Source organism: Silurus meridionalis, chromosome 5 (genome assembly GCF_014805685.1).
Source record: "Silurus meridionalis isolate SWU-2019-XX chromosome 5, ASM1480568v1, whole genome shotgun sequence".
Lineage (NCBI taxonomy): Eukaryota > Metazoa > Chordata > Actinopteri > Siluriformes > Siluridae > Silurus > Silurus meridionalis.
In genome coordinates this window covers 22,071,181-22,095,265 of record NC_060888.1, presented here as the reverse complement: position 1 = coordinate 22,095,265, position 24,085 = coordinate 22,071,181, and the positions used below count along the sequence as shown (strand labels likewise).

The window sequence follows — 24,085 nt, the reverse complement described above, 5'->3', positions numbered from 1 at the left end:
TGATTGTTACAAATAATGAAAATGAGTTGAAGCTGTCAAATGTTTATTATAAAAAAAAATACAGCAAACTCGACATACAAATTTGAGCCAAAATGGTTTTCAAAACAAAAACTAAAACTAAACCGCGGCTCGACCCCCAGCACTCGGACGCCGGTACAGAGCGCCCCCTGCTGGTGGATTTACCATTGCGCAACAAAGAAGGTAGTGTTTCAAAGCAAAGGTAGTGTTTTTAATTCACAACCAAGCAACAAAGAGATGATGACTATGATCATACTTAATCTACTTCCCACAGATAAAAAAATATATATATATATATATATATATATATATATATATATATATATATATATATACAAAGCAACCTTAAAAACCTCCACTTTATCTCCCAATACTATTTTTCCCAAATGCTCAAGAAAACAAACAAACATTGCTTGTGTAAAAACAAAAAACATATATAACTACATAACTATACAACCATAACAACATTATAAATACGTCTGAAGCACTTTGTTACATAATTTCATTTAAGAAATGCAACAATTAAATAATTAATTTACAATTAAAACACACTTCACATTTTCTCAAAAAGGTGTACAATTTAAACACAATTATTTGACTTACAAATCAAAGACGTGTCCTTTATTATTTTCCTAACGTCTGTTAGATCACTCATCTCTGTTTCATTTGATGCTGTTATGCAGCTTGATCCATATTGTGCCCATCTATAAGCTAAAAGCCAGAATAAAATGATGTAAATGTAATCTTTATTTTTCTTAAGAATAGTTTGCATATCAATTAATGCTAATATAATTAAATGTGCATTTATTTGAACATTTATAATATAAAAAAAACATGATGCATTATGCCTGGAAAATAACTGTACATATACAGATAAAAATCAATTACCTGAAATGAGCTGCAAATAAATTTAGAATCTAACGCATATTAACTCACATTTCGCATGATTGTTTTACCCCTTAATCATCTCTGTGTTATTGCAAAACACACACACACACACACACACACACACACACACACACACACACACACACACACACACACACACACAATACTATTTCTGCATGATTATGTTAAATATGTACAATCACATGTTCTCGGCCAGACGTCTGATTCATTCACATTTGACTTGTAAGCTGCAGCAAATATGAACCATAATGTTAAACACCTAAACTGTGCCATACCTGGATGATGAAGGCACAAGCATGAAAGAAATGACAGTGCTGGGTGATCACATATTTCAGACAATCTTTGAGTCAAATTGAATTCTCCATGTGACGTTATGTACCTTTAAAATGCTAAAAATGAGCTAAAAAATCCCCAAAACATACAGTACATCAAAAGGTTTAGTACATCTTATAAAAGTGTCTGCTATAAAACATCCAACACAGTATCTTAGTTTTTTTGTTTAATTGAGGTCTGGCCAACCACAGTCTGAATGCCAACAAACAGTCATACAGTACAGTGTGATATTCGATGCACACATTTGCTAGCTCTGTGTTTTATTCGTGAGGAGGCTCCCTAGAGAGTGAGCATTTCTAGACAGCATTTGTGCTCCTGAGATAAAGACTAAAGACTGTCCTATTTGGAAAGCAGCGTAAGGACAGTTGTGTTCTCAGATTTCTTATTTTAAGAAAAAAAGAAAGAATAAAAGAAAGAAGTGCTGTTCTCATACCAGGCTTTACCGTTAATCACTTAGGCAACACGTGTGATGTGAAAATATCACCTCATGTGTAGTGATTTAAATAAATCAATATGGGAGTTCAATACAAATTAATTACACAACTCAGCTCGTCTTCCTGTTGGTGCCGAAGGAGTCCGAGCGGCAGTGGGAAAAGTCGATGAATATCCCATCCTGATCGGAATCCGCAGAGTCTGCACCCTGCATGACGATGGTTTCTGGACTGGAGGAGCAGCTTGTGGGTGAAGACATTGCTTTATCTGTCTCTGAGATGACTGTCTGAGTGTGTAAAGGCCCCACAGAGTTCTGGATAAAGATAGAAGGTAGGATTAGAGCAGGCTGTGCCGTGGCCCCATGCTTTGCCGTAGGTAAGGTAAGCTCGTGGTCAAGTGGAATCCTGGGGGTGGAGCTCATCTCCATGCTGACAGAGAGGGAGAAGCCCTGCTGCTCCATACAGGAAGTGACCTCACAGGCTGAGTGGCGACGGATACCCACGCTACCCACAGAGCCGACCTCCGCATCGTACTCAGCTACTGGGGTGAGCATAGGGATGTTGTAGCTCTTGGAGCGAACCACTGGATTTATTGCGGGGATTTCAGCAGGTTTGGACCAGCCCCACTGCAGACGATTTTCTGCGAACAGTAAAACAGCATTTCCACAGTTAGTATCAATTAAGTTGGTATCTTAAGTTTGTAATCTAGTTAGCCAGTGTTGATTTATTCTGATAGAGACTCAAGGCATAAATGGCGTAAATGTAAATGTAGTTGGCATGTAATTACATAAGAGTTTAAAAAGACACAGAGTCAAAAAAAAAAAACATATAAAGGTTAGGAACTTTCACTGTTTAATATTAGCATGTGCTTAATCTATCCTAAATCATCTCGCTTACCCATAATGCATGAACAGTGGGAGGCATCGCAGTCGTGCGCGCAGAGCCCATGTGTCCCCAGGTAGGGTGACACCACCTTCTGAATAAGTGACTCCAGCTTCAGGTACTCCTCTGTCACACCTTGCGACTCGTGCACACCCTGGAAATCATTTAACACAAACTCAAATGAATAAGAGTGAATAAATAAACAGATATACACACACAGAACAGGTTTTCCCTACCTGGAGTATTAGAAGCATCTGGACAATGGACGGAGGGACACGGGCACGCGGTCGGGACAGAGCTTCATCCAGCTTCATGTTTAGAGTGATAGTGTTTCTGAAGAGCAGCAGAGACAACTGCCGCACTGACGGCTCTTTTCCCTGCGTGGTAACATATAACACCATTGACATGTGAGATCCTGCTACAGAACGCTCTGTTTTCTTCTGACACTGAACCCGATCCTGGACGTAATCTCATATATACTATGCATATATTTATTTAACATTTTTTGTCTTGATTATATTGCACTGTGCAGATTGCTCTATGCTCGTAAAATAAGGGACCGTTGATAAAATGTAATAATCCAGAGCTCTGGACGATATAATCCAATGCACACTGTTCCGAATTGACGCTGGAGCAATGATTTTAAATTTGTGCATCTTCATTATCTTTAAATGTAAATGCTCCCTTATGGTTATAGCTTATTCTTTTTGCAAAAAAAAGACTTTAAAGCAAACTCTAAAGTCAACTTGGTTTCTCATTCTTTTGCTAAGGAACTGAAGCTAAACTACATCTTACATTACTCATATTAGCATAGTAACTCATAACACTCGACTGTGAAATACATACACATGAGATCTTTTACTAGATTCTTAAAAATAGAGCTACCATGAAAGATCCATATTTTCTAATTTTCCAATACAACTTTGGTTAACTGATGTAAGAAAAAAAAATATCCCCTTATAAATGCCACAACATTATGTTAAAAGATCTATGTAATGGAAAAGGTATGCTCTGTTTATTGTGGCAACAACACAAAAGGCTTAAAAACAAAAATCATAAACCAAAAAGGTGCTTTAAGGACACTCTCGGAAACTGTTTTTTTTTCTACAGCCTTGCCTTTTGCAGCATGCAAGTGTTATGTATTCAGTACCACAACTGTATGAAGTTTAAATACCAGTGGGTGGTGCTGTAGATTAGCAGGTGGATGGGATATCTTATCTTCTGACCCAAAAAAAAATTGTAGATACAACCGTTGGGAAACCTTTGGCAAACAACAGTGTGTGTAGATGAAATTGACGAGGTTACCTGGACTGGGTGAAAGATGGCTTGTAGCATGGAGAGAACATCACAGAAGAAGAAGTCCCAAGTTTCTGCCAGGGAGTCGAGTAATTTCTGACCTGTAAAAAAATTCACTGTTATAGTCACATGTCTGAAAGCCTGCATCAGCCTTATATTCATAATTTCCCTGCATGATTTAACCATGAAGCATTTTGTTGATTTACCTTCATAGAATCTTATTTTGTCCCTAAGAATGACCATGCCTTTGGTCAGCAACTGGTTCTGGAACAGGAAGAATAGTGACAGACAGACATTTAATGGCTGTGTAATCAGTTTATTGTGTCAACATAGACATAAGTTTCATGAGGCAGCCTTACCTGTAGATATTCAGTGAAAAAAGAGCCCAGTTCAGTTTTCAGGAGCTGCCTGAATAAGAAAAATTGCCACAAGATTAGTCTATTAGTCTATTAATGAACTTCCTATCATGTTCAATGTATGTATTATTACATGATACAGCTACATTTATTATTTATTTTTCATGTTGGCAAAATAATTTTGCACAAATTAGTATCAGTAGAAAGGATTAGGTGAATCCGAAAAAAAAAGTAGTACTTATTTAATAGTTGTTAATAATATTTTTATAGTTTGTTTGTTTATAATTCAATTCATTCAAAATGGTTGAATATTAATTATATGAATTACTTATTACATTAATCTCACTTTTATATCCTTTCGAAATCCTATAATTTATATTTATTTATATTTTAATGATATTTAGAGCAACAATTACTTCAAGAGAGACATGTACAGTGTATGCTTCACATAAAATGTTGTTTTTGCAGTTTCTCATTAAAATATGAGGATTTTTTTTCTTGCAAGTGGCTGGTAAGTGATGGAATGGAAACGTATAGCTTTTATAGGTTGTTATTTGTTTCTTTGACTTTTCCTAAATGAAGTGAAACTATAAATGTGTAAAAAAAAACAAAAAAACTAGGATGTTTTCTTTTAATAAAGTGATAAAATAATGGTTGCCAAATTGCTATGAATGAGATGAATGAGATGAATGAATTGAATGAATTGATGAATTGAGATGAAGTGCACTTATAAAAAATAATCTACCTCTGGTCACCCAATATTGATTATTTTCCAGCATGCCCCTGCATTTTCATTCTTTACATATTATAATTAAGCAATATTGTCTGAGAAAATACTGTGGTTTTATTACACATCAGCACAGCAGTTATTTGGCCGCAGGCACGAGCCTGCAGTCTGAGTGCTATAAGCAATCAGATATTCTGTACAACCACACAACTGAGAGCACAATATTGATTTTATATGAGAGTTTTATAAACAAGAAATTAATATTGAGTAAGTGATTTTAGCCATAGCACATAGCCATATGTTCTCTTTATTTTTGCTCTGCTAATGGACATAGATCCAGAAAAAACACACTCACTTTATAGCACATTGGCAAGCTGGCTAACTAGTTCACACTGACTTGTACATTGCTGCTGGAGGTGCTTCTGGTCAAATTTGCAGCTCATGTTCATTCTTATCTTCAACTGAGAAGCTTTTAAATTTAAAGTAAAAAGTAATTGTTTGCCATGTCTACGGATGATGTCACTAACATTTCTGAAGTAACTGGTTCAAAGTGGGAAGTAAATCTTATGAACACAAATAAGCAGAGTATCACTGAGAGTATCACTGAAGCGTTCCAGTGCAGTTATAGGAAATATAATCACTCTTGGAACCAATCAAATTAGAGGTACTGAGCTAACGCTATAAAAAACAATATGATACAGTACATACTGTTAAATGCCTCAGTTTACATACCTGTAGTAAAACCGTGTATTTATTTAATGATTAGTGTGTCAGCACAATGTGATTATTCCAAAGCCCCTGAACCCAGTTTGGTTATAATATTAAACTGAAATATTTGCCCCCAAATTGTTCCTGACACTTCTGTTCAAACCCCTAAGATTTCAAGACTGATCTTTTAAAATAATTATTTAGTATATTTTTCGTTATATAAATGCAGTTTACACCATGTACGGTTTCAACTTGAGGTAAAAATGATGCAATGACAGTGTAAGAGCATTTAGTTATATCCTATAGTTTTTTTTACACTATATCCAGTTAGATACAGGTAACAGAACTACATGAAAGCACAACATATTGATCTGACTGGGATTAGGTCAAAATGTCTAGACTCACCTCACACCTTCATTGAGTGTGTAGAGTTCGTGGTCAGCCAGTCCCTTCTTTTGGAAAACACCAATAACTGCATTGTGAATGCTGTGATAAATAGGTCCAAACACAGATAAATTAAACCTCTAATCTGAATATATAACTGAAACTATAATGGTTGTCTAAAAAGCATTCATTTAATAGTCCTTAGAAGTGCACTGGTGTAGTTACACTGGCAATTAACCAAATGCAAAACATAAGCACATAATTCATAAAGATAGGCAATGTAGATGAAGGTCACCTGTTCCATGTCGCGTTTGGACCAGATCCTCGCTCCTCCAGTGACGCCTTCTCATTCTTGCCCAGCTGACTCAGGTTCGGAGAGCTCACCAACCTCAGACGGTACAGAGTCCTCATGGTCATGTGAAAGAGAGAGAGAGAGAGAGAGAGAGAGAGAGAGAGAGAAAGAACGGCACAGTTTGTCCCGAGCTGAATCTGACAAAGCCAGGAGTAAACATGACTCAGGGTGGGTGAGGGAGGGGGAAATGAAAGTAGAGGTTAACCGTTGACCATGAGTCAGGACCGTCTTTCTTCAGAAATGTATTTCCTTCCTCTTTATATTAAATTATATTTCATGATTTCTCAATTTTATGTCCATACATGCACATAGCAAAAAAAACCCTTGTTATAAGATAAGCTTACAACAGTAAAATGATTACAATAATTAATTGTTATATTAATAATGACTATAATTACATAATTTATCAAATATTTTTTTCTCTCACAAATATGTGCCAAATAGGATGCCATAATCAGTGAGGCATGTATGATATTTTAAATGAACACAAATTAAAGTATAAATAATATTCTTTGCTTTTAATCCACAAGAACTCTGGGATAAGATGTTGCACTCCTGTAAATCTCTTTTTCTTACAATACCATGAAATAAACTTTCTATCAAATAAATGACTAAAATCAGGTAATGGATATAAAATACTTACACAGTTACAATAACCAACAAGCACAATCACGGTCATAACAAAAATTTTTACAACTTTGAAACAGGAATTGGCCCAATGTGTAGATAGTAAGGAGGATGTTGGAGGAGGTGTAAAAGGCCACAAAAATAATTTCAGATTTGCATAGTTCGTTGATTCTTGTGGTTTTCAGTTTAACAACACTTTCACAAAGCATTGGAAAGCATTGCAAGATACAGTACCTTTCTGAAAACATGCATGCAACAATGCTTCGCTGACGAATGGTAACAAATTCATTCCAGAACCTTGTTGCTGCTACCATGTGGATCATACTTGTAAAAACAGAAATGTAAAAACAGTGTTTTTCCAAAGAGCATCTTAATCTCCAAATATGAACCCTACTCAATACTGAATTGGAGAAGTAACATGCAAAAACCCAAGGATCTTATATGCTGCATTATGAAATGGACCAATAGTGCACAATAATGTTGCAATGCATATCTGAATGGAATGAAACAAATTATGGAATGCCCTCTAATGACCTATCCACTTTTTCTAGGTTTTATGGAAAGAACCAGCATTACAGAATGTCACTTATTACATGTGTTCTTTCGAGAGGTTCCTGAAATAAAACCGATTAGCCCTGTACACGAATATAATTCTGTGGAGTTTTTACCGCAGTAGTAGTTTCACATGCGTTAGTGTTGCATAAGCAGAGGTCAGCAGTAATGAGGAAATTCCTTGAGCAGAGAACTTGACTTCAAAACAACACTCAACAGCAAGGCAGCAAAAAAGAAACAGAAAGTGTTCAAGCATGAACTTGCCAAAAATGATGCAAGTGCCCTAATGTAGATTTTAAAGGTGGACTTCTTTAAATTTCATTTTGATATACGTTCTTTAAGCAAATACTTTACTTCCCTAATCGAACCTCTAGCCATTTAAGAAGCTGTTTGTAATTTGTAAAACCTCTGGCTTCCTGTTTCAACAGCAAGAAACAGTCGTTCCATTTAATTGTTGTCACACATTTGCAAGATCCTTTCTGTTAAAATTAACAGATTTAAACATTATTTTATACGATTCTTTAGCCTTTGTTTTCCCTCTCATGAGCTTAATAAGTAAAAACAAAATCTAACTCCTCTGTCCTGAATTTCCTGATTTTCCCGTGGCATAAAACTTACTGACTTCCACAAAGCAATTCCAGACATTTTATATAAACAATGCCTTACTATACTGTAAACCATGTTACCAATTATACGACTTTCATTGTTAAATTACAACACATTTCTGACACGTTAGCCATATTATATAATGTGCTGATAACGATAACATATCGGCACGTGGATATAAACGTGATGTGAATTACAGCTGGCAGAGCTGCTTTAATAAAAAATAAATACTCAATAATGTCTGACCAATTAAATACTCCTGGTGTAATTAAATACTCCTGAGCAGTCAGGTTCCAGAGACAACCATGTAGCATGCATGAATGGATTGTAAGAAAATATTACATTTCTTCTTAACACCGAACAAATCAATTGTATGTTTAAAAAATATATATAATAAATAACTCATAGAGTGACAATGAACTTGTTTAGAAAGTGGGTGGTTTACATTCAAAGCCAAATCTGGGACTTCAGCTCACCTAAATGTGTCCTCGTGTGTCTGTTTATTAAACTCACAGACACCACTGTGAAAGCAGGAACTGAGTGTGAATTATAAATGAGTCACATTTAAAAGCTCAAGGTTAAACATATAACGGATGCATTTGTGTGTCAGGGTTATTGTGCTTCTGCTGTCTAGTCCTTTGTAATTATGTTAACGCAATCTGAACTACAAGAGTCAATACAGGAATTATTGGTTTATAGCTATTACATTAGACATTTGATTCATGATTTACATTTACATATTTGGCATTTGACGGATGCCATTGTCCAGAGCGACATACAATTATCTCATTTATACAATTGAGTAGTTACAGGGGAAGCTTGGTGGTGCTGGGATTACAAACTCACAACATCTTAAGCACAGAGCTCTATTTCCTCTTACTATTTAACCCTAGTGATCTCTCTTAAAACAGAAAAATAAACTAATGCCCTGTGGGGCATAAAATGTGGAGAAACAATATTACAAACAATATTGACTTATTGCCTTTTTTAATTACAGTGTTGATTTTATGCTGTGCTGAAAGATTAATTAGAATCTTACCTTCTGATAGGGTGTGCACTGGCATCCATGTGAAGACAGTGTGGTAGGGATGCCAGGGCCGAAAAGCTGAATGAGCTTGTTTTAAGGGTGCCTGGTCTGGTGTGTGTCCCACTCAAGTCTTCCAGCATCTTTATTCAAGCAATGCAGAGAGAGAGAGAGAGAGAGAGAGAGAGAGAGAGTCCAACATTCATTTAGATTAAAGCTCCTAATAAAGATCATACAATATGAACAAGTATACAGATGTGTAAAACCATAGAAATAAATACATTTATATACTTTTGAACTACTGTTATAAATAATTCATGTTTAATTACCCTATGGATTTGTAGTAAGTGCTCTCTGCTCCTGGTCATGTCCAAAAGTACATTTTGCTGCTCTATACATAAAATATATACCATATTACATCCAAAAGAGTGTGAATCAAATTAATTCCAATAAATTCTACATTCTCATATCATATATAGTTTAATAGGAGGCATATAATCCATGATAATCATATTAAACAATCCTATAAAACTTGATAATGTTTTTCCTCCATTCATATCTAATAAACTTGCCCACTTGCCTATGTTTAATTACAGAAGAAAAGTGTGTGGTTTACAACTCACTCACTGGTTTCAGGAGTGATGTGATATGTACGCCTGGCATAATAAAGCTAGTCTATTTTATGTTTAATACAGCTTTATTAGAAAATAATTTTGTATAGTAATTATTGTGATATAACTATGCAGAAGAAAAAGTACACAGTGTGATGTGTTTACAAAATCCAAAACCCACATTAGTGGATGGGCCTACAAGTTTCAGAAACAGACATGACACTTGTCTTGCTTTTTTAGCATCCTGTTTTGCTCCATACACTTTTGCATAAAAATGCTACAGAGGTGCCAAATCCTGTTCCAGTATTACTCAGTAAAAATGAAGTACGGAAAGTGCCTCAAAGGTTTAGGGAAAAACGGCAAAATGTGTGTGTGTGTGTGTGTGTGTGTGTGTGTGTGTGTGTGTGTGTGTGTGTGTGTTTGTGTGTGTGTGTGTGAGAAAAAAAACTGGTCTAAAACTGAATCATGTTTCAAGGTCCAAAAGAAGGAGTGTCACTGCGGGGGCAATAGACTACCCAGGGACTTAAAGTGGTATAATACGTTTTATTTTAACTCAGTAGATAGAAAGGACACCCACATTGACTATACAGAGCCAAGGCCTGTGTAAAAAGTCTGTATGTGGGCTTGCTTTATTTGAATTTAACCCTAGTGTATACACATCCAGAAAATTCTCAGAGGTATCTTAATCATTTAAAAGAAAACACCTAAGTGAACTTCAAATAACTTACATAAAGAACCATATTAACTAAATGATGCTGAAGGTAGAAAAGAGTGCCATCTCGGTGACAGAGACAGGCACATTTAAATAACTATTTTTTTACTGAATTCAAAATGCAAACTTAATTCATACTTAAAATATTCTGATCCAGTCAGGGATCCACCCTACAGCCTCACAGATCCGGACCTCACAGGTTTCAATGGCTTCTTTTCTGGATCTGCTTTCCATGGATTAGGCAATTTTTCACTTCCTTATCTATGACTTCCTAAGGTACCATTCCAAATATAATACAAACATGGTTTAAAAAAGAAAGGGAAAAAAGCAGATGACTTTTATATCATTAAAAAAGGAAAGAAAGAAAGAAAGAAAGAAAGAAAGAAAGAAAGAAAGAAAGAAAGAAAGAAAGAAAGAAAGAAAGGAAGAAAGAAAGGCAGAAAGAAAGAAAGAAAGGCAGAAAGAAAGAAAGAAAGAAAGAAAGAAAGAAAGAAAGAAAGAAAGAAAGAAAGAAAGAAAGAAAGAAAGAAAGAAAGCTGTTTTCTCAGTTTCTAAACCTTGTTGACTCATCACACAAAATGCATCCCTTTTGTCATATTGTGTTTATATTTAGATTTCTAAAGGACACCAATACGCTAAGCAAATTGTGACATCGGTAGGAGGCTGCAAGTTACGGTATGGTGTTGTTCAGTCTTTTGGCTCATTAGGCAAGATACAGTCATTTTTATCCACTGATATCACTATTCATATTTGAGTCATGTTGTTTAAAGCGCATAATGTACTTTTCTAAACCAAGTGTTCTGAGCAAAATGAACACTGTTTTCAGGTTGAGCACAGCTGAACACATCGCTGTGATATTTAATAAAGGAACAATGCAGATGACTCCTCCAGTCCTTCCACATCCCCACTGAAATGTTAAAGGTCAGATGATTTTGGATTCATTCATTTATTGGTTTAAAAAACAATAAGACCTGGCAACCATTTTAAGTTTGTTTCTTATTGATCGTTATTGAATATCAATCAATTAAAATCAATTATAATTTGGGATATTAAAAATAAACTGATGTGCAAATAGGCCCAGCCGTAACTTTGATGCTTAAAATAGTCCTTGTCTACATCGTCATCAATTGCAAATGAACAGTAGGCCCGCCTGAGAATCTATATCAAGTGGGTGACATAAAACAGAAGGCACTAAAATGAAATCAGACTGTATCATAACAGGTGATCTAATCTAATCTAATCTAATATGAAATTATTAGATTAAAAATAAAAACTGTAGCATGTTACATGTTACATGAAAGTCTGAGGTTTGTAAAACTAATCCCTATGTGTATGACCTATAATATAACATTTATGTATTTAAATAGAGTGCTTGAATCAATGTTGTGTCTTCCAGGATGTATTTCCTCCCCCTCCTACTTTCCGGATCACCTCTCCGTTGGTGTTGCTGCTGCTACCTCATGTTTTACAAATTAAACACTGAATCGTGCCCTTTTCCTTTTTGCACCTCAGCAGTTTCTCTTTGCTCTAGAAAAAAATGCCCTTGTATAGGTCTTCAGCTCAAAACCAAACTTGAGCTTTACAATGAATTTTTAGAGCAGGGAAGCACAGGAAAGACATGTGCAGACATGTGCAATGTGTTCAAAATGCGCCACCTAGCGGCATGCGTGCAATATCCCGTTCAACAAAGAGCTACAACAAAAGGCTCGTACATCATCACAGAGCCACTCCGCTTTCACAAACACGTGCTCCGTCTTTCACGCCGAAAATCCTCTTACACGCGAGCACAGTCCCGTGATGTGTAATCGTGTGTGTTTTCCCTTTTAACTCATTTAGAATTAAGTGTTTTCACAGTACACAAACGTGTGCGTTTCGGTTTTAATAAACGTGGACAGGTAAGATCACCGTCCAGCTGCAGCTCCTAGTAGAGACACCAAGGACATTAGTGTCCCTTTGATACAGTTTCTTTTTCCTGTCTTGGACACGATCACACACTTCAACCTCTGTCCATATGCCTGGCGCATAACATTGTAACCCATTTGACTGTAATTGTGTGCGCGCGCGCGTGTGTGTGTTTGGGGGGGCGGTTCACCCCAGTACTCGGTGTACCTATTGGCGGATAGGACGCATTCCCGTTATTTAGCCAACAAACAAGCCTGTATTTACAGCAATAAAATATGCAATGCCAAAGAAAAGAAAGAAATGTGTGCATTACGTTTGAAGCTGTCTTAACTCACCATCATTCGCTTTTAGATTGAAAACTGCGTGTAAACAGTCATGGACACCTCGGATACGGTAACTTTGGGTGATAAAAACAATAACAAAAATTAATAGATAAATACTGAGATAAATTAACAAAGAACTGGAGGCGTGAAGAGATCGGATGCGCGTCAGAATGCGCGTCCAGGGCGGTATTGTTTTCCAGTGAAGTGAGTTGAATGTGTAAATGCGGATGTGGGGCAAGGCGGCTTCCTCCTGTCATTCCTGTGGTATCTGTAGCCTCGAATCGCCCCTCCTACCCGCGCCCGGTTTGCAGACTGCGCGCGCGGCCAGACGCTCCTCCAGACATTGGGTGCGATGAGGTGCGTGCGTGCGCGGGTGCGCGGGCGCGGACGAGAGCGCGCGCTGTGCACGACGCCATCGTCGAGACGCGAAAAGGAAAGGGCTCGAGACCCAAATGGCGATACTACAGTTGTACTACACAACACGTTTATTGATCTATCTCCAGAATTTCTCCTGCACAGGGAGGGTTTTTTTCAATGCGGGAAAACTGGCCACAGGGAGGGATTCCACCCATGACGCGAAACAATGCAAGGTTTAAGGTTTCATATCCTGCGGTGGTAGTACACTAAAATAGGGAATAGGAAGGGATTTGGGATTGGGCTGATGATGGTGTTTGAGACGGTGTTGCTTTACAACGACACAATATCTCTATTCAATACACATTAATTTCAACAATGGACATTTTCCCAAAGCAGCTTAACAGATATAAATAGGTTCTGTTTGAATGTATATGTTAGTGCCTATAAGATCAACCCTCATAAGTTTATCCCTAATGGCATGGAAGAAGACCATGAGATGGTATAAGGAAGAAACGTTGAGAGGAATCAGATTTAAAAGGGAACCCTTTCTCATCTAATGTCGATTCATTAGAGTTTTATCATAGTTGAGGTGTACTGTTCAGTAAAGGGTCCTTAACTGCAGAACTGTTCATTGAAATTGCAGTCCTAAGCCAGTGTAGTAGACTGTTTATATTAAATTACAATCCAAATCCATCCTCATAGTTCTTGAGTTTCTCAGTAACATCATGGATCTTCAGGCTGGTCATGTAGAACCATTCTCAGTTGCACAGAGTGAGCATTGAGATGAATCAGGCAGATCAGAAATGACAAAAGGGACAGGATGACTGAGGTTGCTCCAGCCCCAGTCACGTCCCACCTCATGAAGATTGTGGACCTTTAAAGAAGTAGATGCCAACCCCGCAAACATCCTAAACCATCTAGAGACGTACCAGCACCATTTGGATCCCACTTCATTTGGAGTTTGAACATTGGACCTCTTGGAGTGTTTAAAGGCTCTGGCATGGAGAAGCTGGTGTTGGATCTGTGATGATTGCAAATGTTGAGCAATTTTATGAGTTGCTTAGTAGCTCCTGGTTCCACATTTCGGTGCTCATGTTAGTTCTCACTCTACAGTGTTCTGCATTGTTTAAAACATTTATAATCACACTCTTGATTTCACCCAAATGAGGATGGTTCCCCTTTTGAGTCTGGTTCCTCTCAAGGTTTCTTACTCTGAACATCTAAGGGAGTTTTTCCTTGCCACAGTCACCATGGCTGCTCATCAGGGATAAATACACATCGTTCACCTTAACTGTTACATTCTGTAAAGCTGCTTTGAGACATTGTATCAGCAGTGACAGGTTTTTATATCAGTTGTGATTCCTGGAAATGTTTAATAAATATCTCGGCTCAAAAAGAAGATGCTAAATACTGAACAAAGCTTTACATTATGACATTGTGTCTGATACACAAGTAACTGTACAGTATTGCACATATCTCTGATATCCTGCATGATTATTCAGGCTAGGCTAGAAAGATATTAGCCAGCCTTGCTTTGTCATACAAGTCTGTGCATTTTCCTTACACTATTGGAAGTGCTGGTGTGCTTGGTTTCACAAAGGTAGAAAAAAAACACCAATAAGGCATTTATTAAAGGTAAATAATCTGATGCGGTAGACAAAAATTATCTTTGGGCTGAACACAATTATACTTTTCCCCCCAATGAAACGCCTAAATGAACTATGCTAATAGCATATTGTCATGCTACATGCTCATGTATCTGTAGCTAGGAAAAGCAGAAAAGAGGCCTTGTACATATACAGGTTTAGAGGCTCCTCAGGAGGCCTAGCATTTGGAGCATAGTTTGCAAACAGTCTCCTTACCTTTGTTTTAATGTGAATAACAAGCAAATCTCTGGAGGTGAAATATGATATGCAAATCCTGGTATGATAGCTTAAATACTTGTATGGCAATGCTTAACAAAACGGTAGCTTTTATCAAATCGATTGTCAACTGATGTTGATTTAAGTGTGAATGTTTGTGTGTATTTATTTCTGAACTGTTATTTATTTATGACTTTAAAGCAGTTTTGTAGGTCACTTTTAATAAAGGCCATTTGTTAAATGTCACAAATGTAAATTTGTCTTACCTTTATTAACCGCTTTATCCAGAGCCAGAAAAGATTCAAAAGATATTTTAACATTTTTATAATGACAAAACTAAAAGAAAATAGCTATGGTTATTCAAAACTATGTAATTATTTAGACTTTGTTATTAATTAATTTTTAATTCAATTCATTTTTATTTGTATAGCGCTTTTAACAATGAACATTGTCTCAAAGCAGCTTTACACAGATAATGTGGTGATTAAAAGTGAATATGTTCTTTATAAGTAATTATATATATATATATATATATTATAATTATATATTATATAGTAATTAAGTAATTAGCAAAGGCATGGTGTTTGGCAGCATTAATTATTTTTTTCTCAGAGCACCAAGGTTACTGGTTTAATCCTGAACTAAGATCCAGCATTCATTTATTCGCTATATGCAACATTATTCCAGACGTTTGTAAAAATAACTACATATAGAACATTAAAATTAGAGAGAAGATCAAAAGCACACAGCCAGCATGTGTTTTGGACAGGTATGTACAAATAGTTATAAAACAGTAACGTTGCGAACATGTATTATTCTGTACACATATGTGGTACATGTTTATCCATGGATCTCTACTTGAAAACCTAATAGATCTCAAAACCTGCTTTGTTTTTTCATTCAAACCTAAGTGATGTAGATACACTGATCTTCGCTCCTTCGCTCCCCAAATGCATCAATGACCCTCGGCTGTCCATGACCCTGTCGCAGGTGCACCACTGTTTCTTTCTTGGACCACAACACTGACCACTGCAGACTGGAAAAATCACAAGAGCTGCAGTTTTAGAGATGCTCTGACCCTGTCGTCTGGCCATCACAATTTGGCCTTCGTCAAAATCACTCAAATCCTTACACTTGCCTATTTTTCCTACTTCTAGTATATCAAAATTGAGGACATAATTTTCACTTACTGCCTAATATATCCCACCCACTAGCAGGTGCCATGATGAAGAGATAATCAGTGTTATTCACTTCACTGGCCTGATCGGTGTATGTGGTATATGTAACTCTGATATATATTATAATCATAAGACCTACCATGAATTCCAGTCCATCCATCTTTTGCTAATTTTTCCATCCATCCATCCATGGATTTAAATCAGTACCATGTTTCAGTACCAGTACACTGCAGGCGAGTACCAGGCCATTGAGGATTGATGAAGCGTTACTCAGGTGTGGATCTGTGTGGATTTTCTGTGTCTGTTCTCCCCATATCTCACTATCCCTACTCTGAGGAGTGCATGAGTGTGCATGATAGACTGGTGTCATATTTAGTGTGTATTCTCCACCACAGACCCTGTGTTTCAGCATTAATAGTAACTTTTTGTGTCAATTAAAAAGTGGAAAACTCTGTAAACTCTTTCAGATCAGGATTTACAGGCGAATCCAAGAAAGGATTACCATAAATACACACATAATCCAACCATGGGAAAATAATAATAATAAAAGAATACTTTTTATTTTGTTTGATCACAGCCATACAAGGGGCGTGGTCTGAAAACGAGTCACGCTGTCAGCCATGAGACTGTTGCCAAGGCAACCTGTTATGGCTCTCGAGTGTACTTGATATGCAATTAACGTTCATTGCAAATTCGACATACAAGACATGAAAAAAATCTCCATATTTCAAGAAAATATATTTTATCGTTTTATTACAAAACTCTTCCAGTAAAATTTTAACAGGAAGTCGATTACAGCCATATTGGTTGAATTCCAAATCGCGCTAATGTCAAAAATAGTGCACTTCATAGGATGTTGAATTCGTTGTTTGATGCAGAGTGTAGTGCACATTTGAAGGCGTTAGAGGTTATTTGGGATTGAACCAATTGTTGGCACGCCCACGTTGTGCCCGGATAGGCTGGAGTAACTCACCGCTTCCTCAACGCGGGAAGTCAAAATATCTATTTTATTTTGTAAGCAGGTTTATACTGCTTTTACGAATAAAATATAAAAAACTCAACAGCAGATACAGACGTTCTCTGACTTCCGGTAATGAATAGTGACTACTGTAAAAGAGTAAATGAGCATGAAAGCTAACTAACCAGCTAGCTAAGTTAAAATGACTCATTGCAGCAGCTGTTGCTTATAATAAATAAAGTTTGAACAACCCACATGTGATTACTGAAAGCATTCATTCCGTATTTTACTGAAAATAGCCACATATGGAACACTGTAATGGGAAAGAAGACCAAGAGCACACAACCAGTATGTGTTTTGGACAGGTATGTACATATCTAGTTATATAACTTTTAAATTATAAAGTTGCAAACATGCATTATTTGTTAAAAAAAAAAAAACATGCACAAATGCTTCATGTTGGTCCATGCATATCTACTTGTGAACCTAAAAGATCTCAAAAGCTGCTTTTTGAGAAATGAAAACTCTGGGTGATGATTTGTGGTATATCTTCACTATTTTAGCACGCGTTATATTTATAAATCCAACCATGGATTCCATGGAGTCCATCCATCTTTTGGTGTATTTTATTCCATCCATTTATCAATCCATCAATCCATGGAATCTCCTCCATTCATCAATTGAATTAATCCATCTATCCATGGGTTCACCTGTGTATGGATTTCAGTCTCTCAGTGTGAGGGCTGTAGTGGTTATAAAGCATATCGCAGGAATGCTACATATAATACAGGAAAAATAAAAATCCCCTGACTGAAAGGCGATTCTGTCACACAGCACAATGTATAATAGTGATGGATAGTTCATGATAACGATTCCTTCATTCTAAGTCGTTCATTTATTTGTCAAGTGCGTCTGTATGTCTGTCTGTCTGTCGTGTTGGAGGATCTGTTTATTGAAAATGTAACATTTTCTTCTATTTCTGATTAAAGGAACGAAATGAACTAAATGACTTAAAAAGATTTGTTTATTTTGATGAACAAGATTCCAAAAACCAAGTCACTAAAATGACCCGATCTTCTTATCACTAATGTACACACACCTACACTTACACACATCCACACTAAAACCCTGACACAAATTTCTTGAATCCACAGACAGGACCCTGGAATCTTAAATGATCTTTAATATCAAAGTGTTATGTGGTGATCTTTCAGTACCAGTACACTGCTGGGGAGTACCAGGCCATTCAGAATGCTCTTCGACAGAAGCTCGGACCTGAGTACATTAGCTCTCGGCAGGCAGGAGGAGGTCAAAAGGCAAGGAAAACTTCTCGTACTGTTTGTTCCCTGTTGTTACCAAGTCCTTACAGTTTGTTGTTTGACTAAATATTTCCTGTCTGTTTATAGGTGTGCTACATTGAGGGTCACAGGGTTATCAGTCTGGCTAATGAAATGTTTGGCTACAATGGCTGGTCTCACTCAATTTCTCAACAAAATGTTGGTAAGGACGGATTTAATCTGACTAGTACTGAAATAAGAAATGTAATTGTTTTCCAAGGAAACACACAAAATTAGTCTTCTATTGTAGAAAGAATTTGGCCCCAATCAAGTATTGTCCCCAGGGTATGGTATTAATTTATAAAAATAGAATAATTTCCTCCTGCCTGTTGTAGACTGCAAAAGTAAAAATTGTTTAAATATAAAAACTCCAGTACTGAAAGAAAAAAATATATATTGTTATAATCCACAAAGAAATGGCTTGCCAAGGTTGGAGAACTGAAGTGTCTTGCACAAAGCCTGACCTCAACTTAGATGAACTGGAGCACTGATTGAACCACAGACCTCCTCGCCTGACATCAGTACCCTGACTTTACTAATGCTCTTGTGCTTGAATGTACACTAATTTCCAATGCTGTGCTTCAAAATCTAGTGAAATGCCTTCTCTAAGGATTGGAGGGTGTATATATAACAGGAAACTGGACTAAAATCTGGAATGGAAACTAAATGGAAACTAAATCTGGAATGGGCAGCACACATCAAACATGCTTTTCATTTAATTTATTTGTTATTACTGAAAGAGATGTGCCAGTGCACTGTTGGTCCTGAGTTTCTCCTAATGCATTGTTCACTCTGTGTAGACTTTGTAGACCTGATTAACGGGAAATTCTACGTCGGCGTCAGTGCATTTGTGAAAGTTCAACTGAAGGTAAGAGAGCTGTCATGCCAAACAATGTAGTTAATTAATTGCGCATAGTATACACAAGAAGCATCTAAACTTATCATTAACAGGACCAGTGCGGCCGGTTGTTCTCGCATAGCAGGAGATGTTGACTTTTTAATCAGTTTCCACTAATTGATGTGCAGGTCTTTTTTTTCTTTTTCTTTTTTTCCTCAGGATGGAGCATTCCATGAAGATGTGGGCTACGGAGTAAGCGAGGGTCTCAAATCGAAAGCGCTGTCTCTGGAGAAGGCGAGGAAAGAGGCTGTTACAGATGGGCTAAAACGAGCACTGAAGTAATCACATGATTTCTTGTTTAAAGGGAAAAACGTTGGTGTTTTGTGTAAACGATAAACCGCGATAAACGGATGCCACTCCAAAAATGCTATTTTATGTATACAGTACTGTATTAACATTTTACTTCATTTAATAATGAATAATGGTATTTTTATTAATACATTACAATATTTCAACATAAAACTATATAAAAACAATTCTGGTCTATTTTTATTTTCATATTAAAATATAGAATGCATTTATGTTGGTGCATTTAGGTGCTTTGGAAATGCTCTTGGAAACTGCATCCTTAACAAGGAGTATCTGATGGCAGTCAACAAGATCCCAAAGCAGGTCAGCAGTTCATTTTATTAAAATACTTTCCCTGTGAACTTCTTTGTTTCATTTAGAAATACTGTACCTAAAGCAACAATTCACAGAAATCTGTGATAACAGGATGTGTCTCTCCCATCTGTATCATTTCCAAGGATTGCCAAAGTACAACTCTGCAGTTTTAACTGCCAAACTATAGTCACCCTGTGTCATTTTCCAGTATTTTATCCTTGCACTTGATGGCAATATTTTGGTGAAGTGTATTTTGAAAATGTCTCCTGAATGCAATACTTCAGTAATAATGTGTTTTGTTGTTGCATATCGACAAGCTACTTCTAGTGGAACTTTTGTGACATATTAAATTGCCCATATCAAGAATATAATATTGACATGTTGATTTTTTTAAATATAATTGTAATAAAATAATAATTTAATTGCTTAGCTTTACTTTTTTGTAACTGTCATTAAAGAAACAGAACTTTCTAGATTGTGTTTTCTGGCAAACATCACCACAGCTATGTGGGTCTATGACCATGTTCTCTGATAAGACAAAGTCGCTCATGTTTGACTGCTTAAAGCTTGTACTCTAGTTATCTTCCACTATCAGAAGGAAATGACAGTCATGTGTGAAAGCTATAAGTGGAAGTGCAAGTTACTGATTAGTTTGCTGTTTTTTTGCAGCCTCCTTCACCTTTAGACCCAAACAAGACGAAGCGCAGTGATAATGAGCCAGCAGTGGAGAAAGCTCGCTACGACAGCCTGTCCCGTACTGACTCCAGGGCTTCCAGTAAAGAGAGAACTGAAGCAGTACTGGACTCTTCGTCAGTACAGACTGGAATCCAGCTAGTGCCAGCAGTGCCACAGAACACTATGAGCTCCAGGAACCCAATCCCAAATATGACATCAGATTTAGTCAACACTTTGGCTCAGCAGGACTGTGAAAATGGGTCCACTAACATGTCCAGGTAACATTTTCATAACTGGACTGTTTGCTGCTTTAATAAAGCCATGACATTTATCATAAGTTTGTTTGTTTATCCATAATTCAAAATTGAAATACCAATCAATATTGGTAAATGTATGTGGTATTAAAAAAAAACTCAGACGCCATTATAGAAAATAATGCAATTATGCATGAACAAATACAGTGCCACCAGAAGAAAACCAACGCTTGGCTCATATACATTAAGGAATTAATATGTTGTGTCGTACAAATATAACAAAATCTAATTTCACTTACACTGTGTGACCAAATATATATGTGGACATTCGACCATCACAGCCATATATTTTGATTCCAAAACCATTGGCATTACCACTGATTTTTGTCCTGGTTTGCTGTTAGAATGATCTCCACTAGATATCGCAGAGTGACTGTGGGGATTTGCGTTCATTCATTCTATCAGAAGTGCATTAGTGAGTTCTTTCTCTCCAAAATTCTCTCATCATGTCTCACTTTGGCATAGGTACATTGTTAAAGCCTCTTAATTACAGTGGAATTTTTTTTTACAAGGAATTTTTTTTATTCTATGGGATATCCTACACATTTATATCAAATTTGTTTGCTTCACACGTTACGGTTTGGAAAGGGCTCACGTCTAAAAATGTGTGTGATGGTCAGGTGTCAAATCTTACAAATCATATATCAAATAATATATAATGTATATGATTTCAATATTGCAATGGAATTGTTTTTTTTATTATTATTTTTATTTTAGTGTTTGAAAATCACTGAACCTTTCAGTACACATTATATCGTTATTTCAGTAAATTTGGTGAAATTTTGTTGGGTCCCATTTCAATTAAATAGTGAATTTAAAGGTATTACAGGCACAACATATGAAGCTTCTTGCTACAGGAACACCACAATGAATTGATAGTTTGAACCACACCAGCTATACAGCTGCTCCTTTTGTTTGTAAAATCCAAGGTGTTGACGCAGTGTGTGTGTCTGTGGTCAGATCATCAGCGGACATGGCTGACTTATCCTGCTATGACCCTACGCTGGACTCCAAGCAGCAGAGAAAGCTGAGGCAGCAGCAGCTGCAGCAGAAGTTCAGACAGGAGATGGAGGCTAAGAGGATGCAGCAGGGAAATGTGCATGCAAAGACTGAACCCACAGTGTCTCATTCTAACGGAGGTACAACTAACTAAAGTGGCCTAACGAGGAAGAGAGTATAATTTTTTTTAATTTTTTTAATTTTTGTGATGAGCTAGGAATTTCGGGTTATTGAATCAATATTAGGATAGTCTGGGTTGGTAGACCTAAGATTAATTTTCCACTGCCCAAACTGCATCTCATTAGCTGTGACTCCATTACTAATGTCTAGTCTGTGTCTTTGATACTTCCTCAGGAAATTTGAGAGGTGGGGTTTGCAGCATTCCTTATTTTCATAACAAGTCGCACATGCAAACAGAGTAAAAAAGAAAAAAACAGTAGTCTACTTTGGTGGCTCTACTTTATCAAAAGCAAAATTGCATTCTTTTCATACTCATGCAACACAAACAATTGTTTGTTTTTAAAAAGACATCTAGATAAACAGCAAAGTAACCTCAATTTGTAAAAATGTGATATAAATAAAATTCTACCAAATACAAAATCTATTTAGCTTTTTTTTTTTGTGTGTAAGGTAATGAAAAATAGTATAATATATTTAATGCCTTTGTTTCTCATTGCCTTAGTTTTTTGTAACCAGTATATGCTGTTTAGAGAAGCAAATGAACATGTTAATCCTAACGCTTTATAAGTTTATAGTTCAAAAATGAGTCGTATTAGGAAGTAATGGTAACTAGGACCGGGTAAAAAGGTAATTAGTTACATGCTTGGAAGTAAGTAGCCTTAATGTAATGAAGAAGTATTCTGAATTCATGCATAGTAATTATTATTCTAATAATTATTTTGTCTTGATTTATATATTAAATCTTTTTTTTGTTTGTTTTGTTAGCTGCAGCCCAAAATCTGTCTCAGCATGCACTTAGATGCTATGCAATGATTGCACTTCGTCCTTTGATCACCAGGTGGCACTATTGTGCACTGATGAAAGGCTTTAAACTTTCAACGGAAGTCATTTTGATAGTTGGCAGGAAAGCTGCAAAAATAATTGATTTTGCAATCACATGATTTTTTTTAGGAAACTAAATCTAATTTTAGATTTCCTTCGCTCCTTTTGGTACACCTTTTATTGTGAAATAAAAAAGTTGCCTTGTCTAAACCAGTACTGTCTTCTCAGGCCAGGCTTTGGGTCCCATTAACCACAGCACACCTGGACATGGAATGCTCTTTAAGAAGGAGGAAAATATGACTGGTAAGCATTTGTAGTATTAAGAGTGATTAGATTTTTTTTTTTTTTTAAACCAGTGTCATATGTTTAATTAGTAATGCCAGTGGCTGCAGAAGTGAGAATTCTTGTGTCTGAGTTGGTTTCTGTATCAATGGCCAACCCTGTTCCTCAGATGACCCAGAGTTATGGAACTTTACTCTGGATGGCATTGATATGCTTGATGATCCAGGGAAAGAATCATCAGGGCTGTCTCGTCCTGCCACACCGAGCGAACATGCGATGGTGACACGTAGTAGAACTCCTCAGAGATCTACTTCACTGAGGCCACCACTTCGGTCGCACGACAATCAAGTTCAGCAAAGGCAAGGAGTACCCACAAATGATATACACAATAATTCAACAGCTCAGAGTACAGCTAGAGGACCAGGTAAGGCTAATCTTTACAACAGACATGTGACCATTAGCAATAATCATTTATTTATATAAAAAAATTCTTAATTCCTACAGGCCAGAGCCCACACCGACAGGGACAGTACATGAAGAAAAGGAAGCTTGAACCTTGAAATAGACATTATGTATTTTGAATTTAATTTATTGCATGTTTTATTTGTACAGAATTGTTGGTGTTAAATATTCAATGCTGCTCAAATTGTTACTGAACATACAACCCCTTATAATGGAAAAATGTTCCATGTTACAATCTACATTCAGAGTTTCTGTAGCCTTTATCTTAAACACATTAATAAAAAAATTTTCCATATGAAGATTTAAAGTCCAAGAGTCCTATTTAATGTGTGTTCATTGCAATGGTCTGTGGAAAACTTTTACATTTTTAAGCATTAAAAGTACTCTGAGTATATGTACAACAGT

The 24,085-nt window shown here is 36.6% G+C and overlaps 2 protein-coding genes across 5 annotated transcripts; one reads left to right on the top strand and one right to left on the bottom strand.

The window, feature by feature from the left end:
* Window positions 1-26: 26 nt before the first annotated feature.
* prr5a (proline rich 5a (renal)) lies at window positions 27-13,082 on the bottom strand. Of its 3 annotated transcripts, XM_046850050.1 has the most exons (11): window positions 12,766-13,082; window positions 9,535-9,596; window positions 9,221-9,348; window positions 6,340-6,450; window positions 6,066-6,146; window positions 4,229-4,277; window positions 4,076-4,133; window positions 3,879-3,970; window positions 2,810-2,950; window positions 2,589-2,727; window positions 27-2,331 (listed from the first exon to the last, which is right to left on the bottom strand). In XM_046850050.1, the coding sequence occupies exons 2-11, from the start codon at window positions 9,571-9,573 to the stop codon at window positions 1,805-1,807; spliced, it is 1,365 nt and encodes a 454-aa protein (XP_046706006.1). In that variant the 5' UTR covers window positions 9,574-9,596; window positions 12,766-13,082; the 3' UTR covers window positions 27-1,804. The 3 variants fall into 3 exon arrangements, with proteins under 3 accessions (XP_046706006.1, XP_046706007.1, XP_046706008.1); XM_046850051.1 differs by lacking the exon at window positions 9,535-9,596 and having other exon boundaries at window positions 12,766-13,081; XM_046850052.1 differs by lacking the exons at window positions 9,221-9,348; window positions 9,535-9,596; window positions 12,766-13,082 and having other exon boundaries at window positions 6,340-6,455.
* Window positions 13,083-17,080: 3,998 nt separating this feature from the next.
* Window positions 17,081-23,979, top strand: rad52 (RAD52 homolog, DNA repair protein). 2 transcript variants are annotated; one of them, XM_046849036.1, is made up of 12 exons: window positions 17,081-17,240; window positions 17,408-17,473; window positions 18,323-18,424; window positions 18,515-18,608; window positions 19,246-19,313; window positions 19,503-19,621; window positions 19,880-19,955; window positions 20,616-20,899; window positions 21,896-22,074; window positions 23,165-23,239; window positions 23,388-23,642; window positions 23,723-23,979. In XM_046849036.1, the coding sequence occupies exons 2-12, from the start codon at window positions 17,414-17,416 to the stop codon at window positions 23,776-23,778; spliced, it is 1,368 nt and encodes a 455-aa protein (XP_046704992.1). In that variant the 5' UTR covers window positions 17,081-17,240; window positions 17,408-17,413; the 3' UTR covers window positions 23,779-23,979. The 2 variants fall into 2 exon arrangements, with proteins under 2 accessions (XP_046704992.1, XP_046704993.1); XM_046849037.1 differs by having other exon boundaries at window positions 17,089-17,473.
* The last annotated feature ends 106 nt before the right edge of the window (window positions 23,980-24,085 follow it).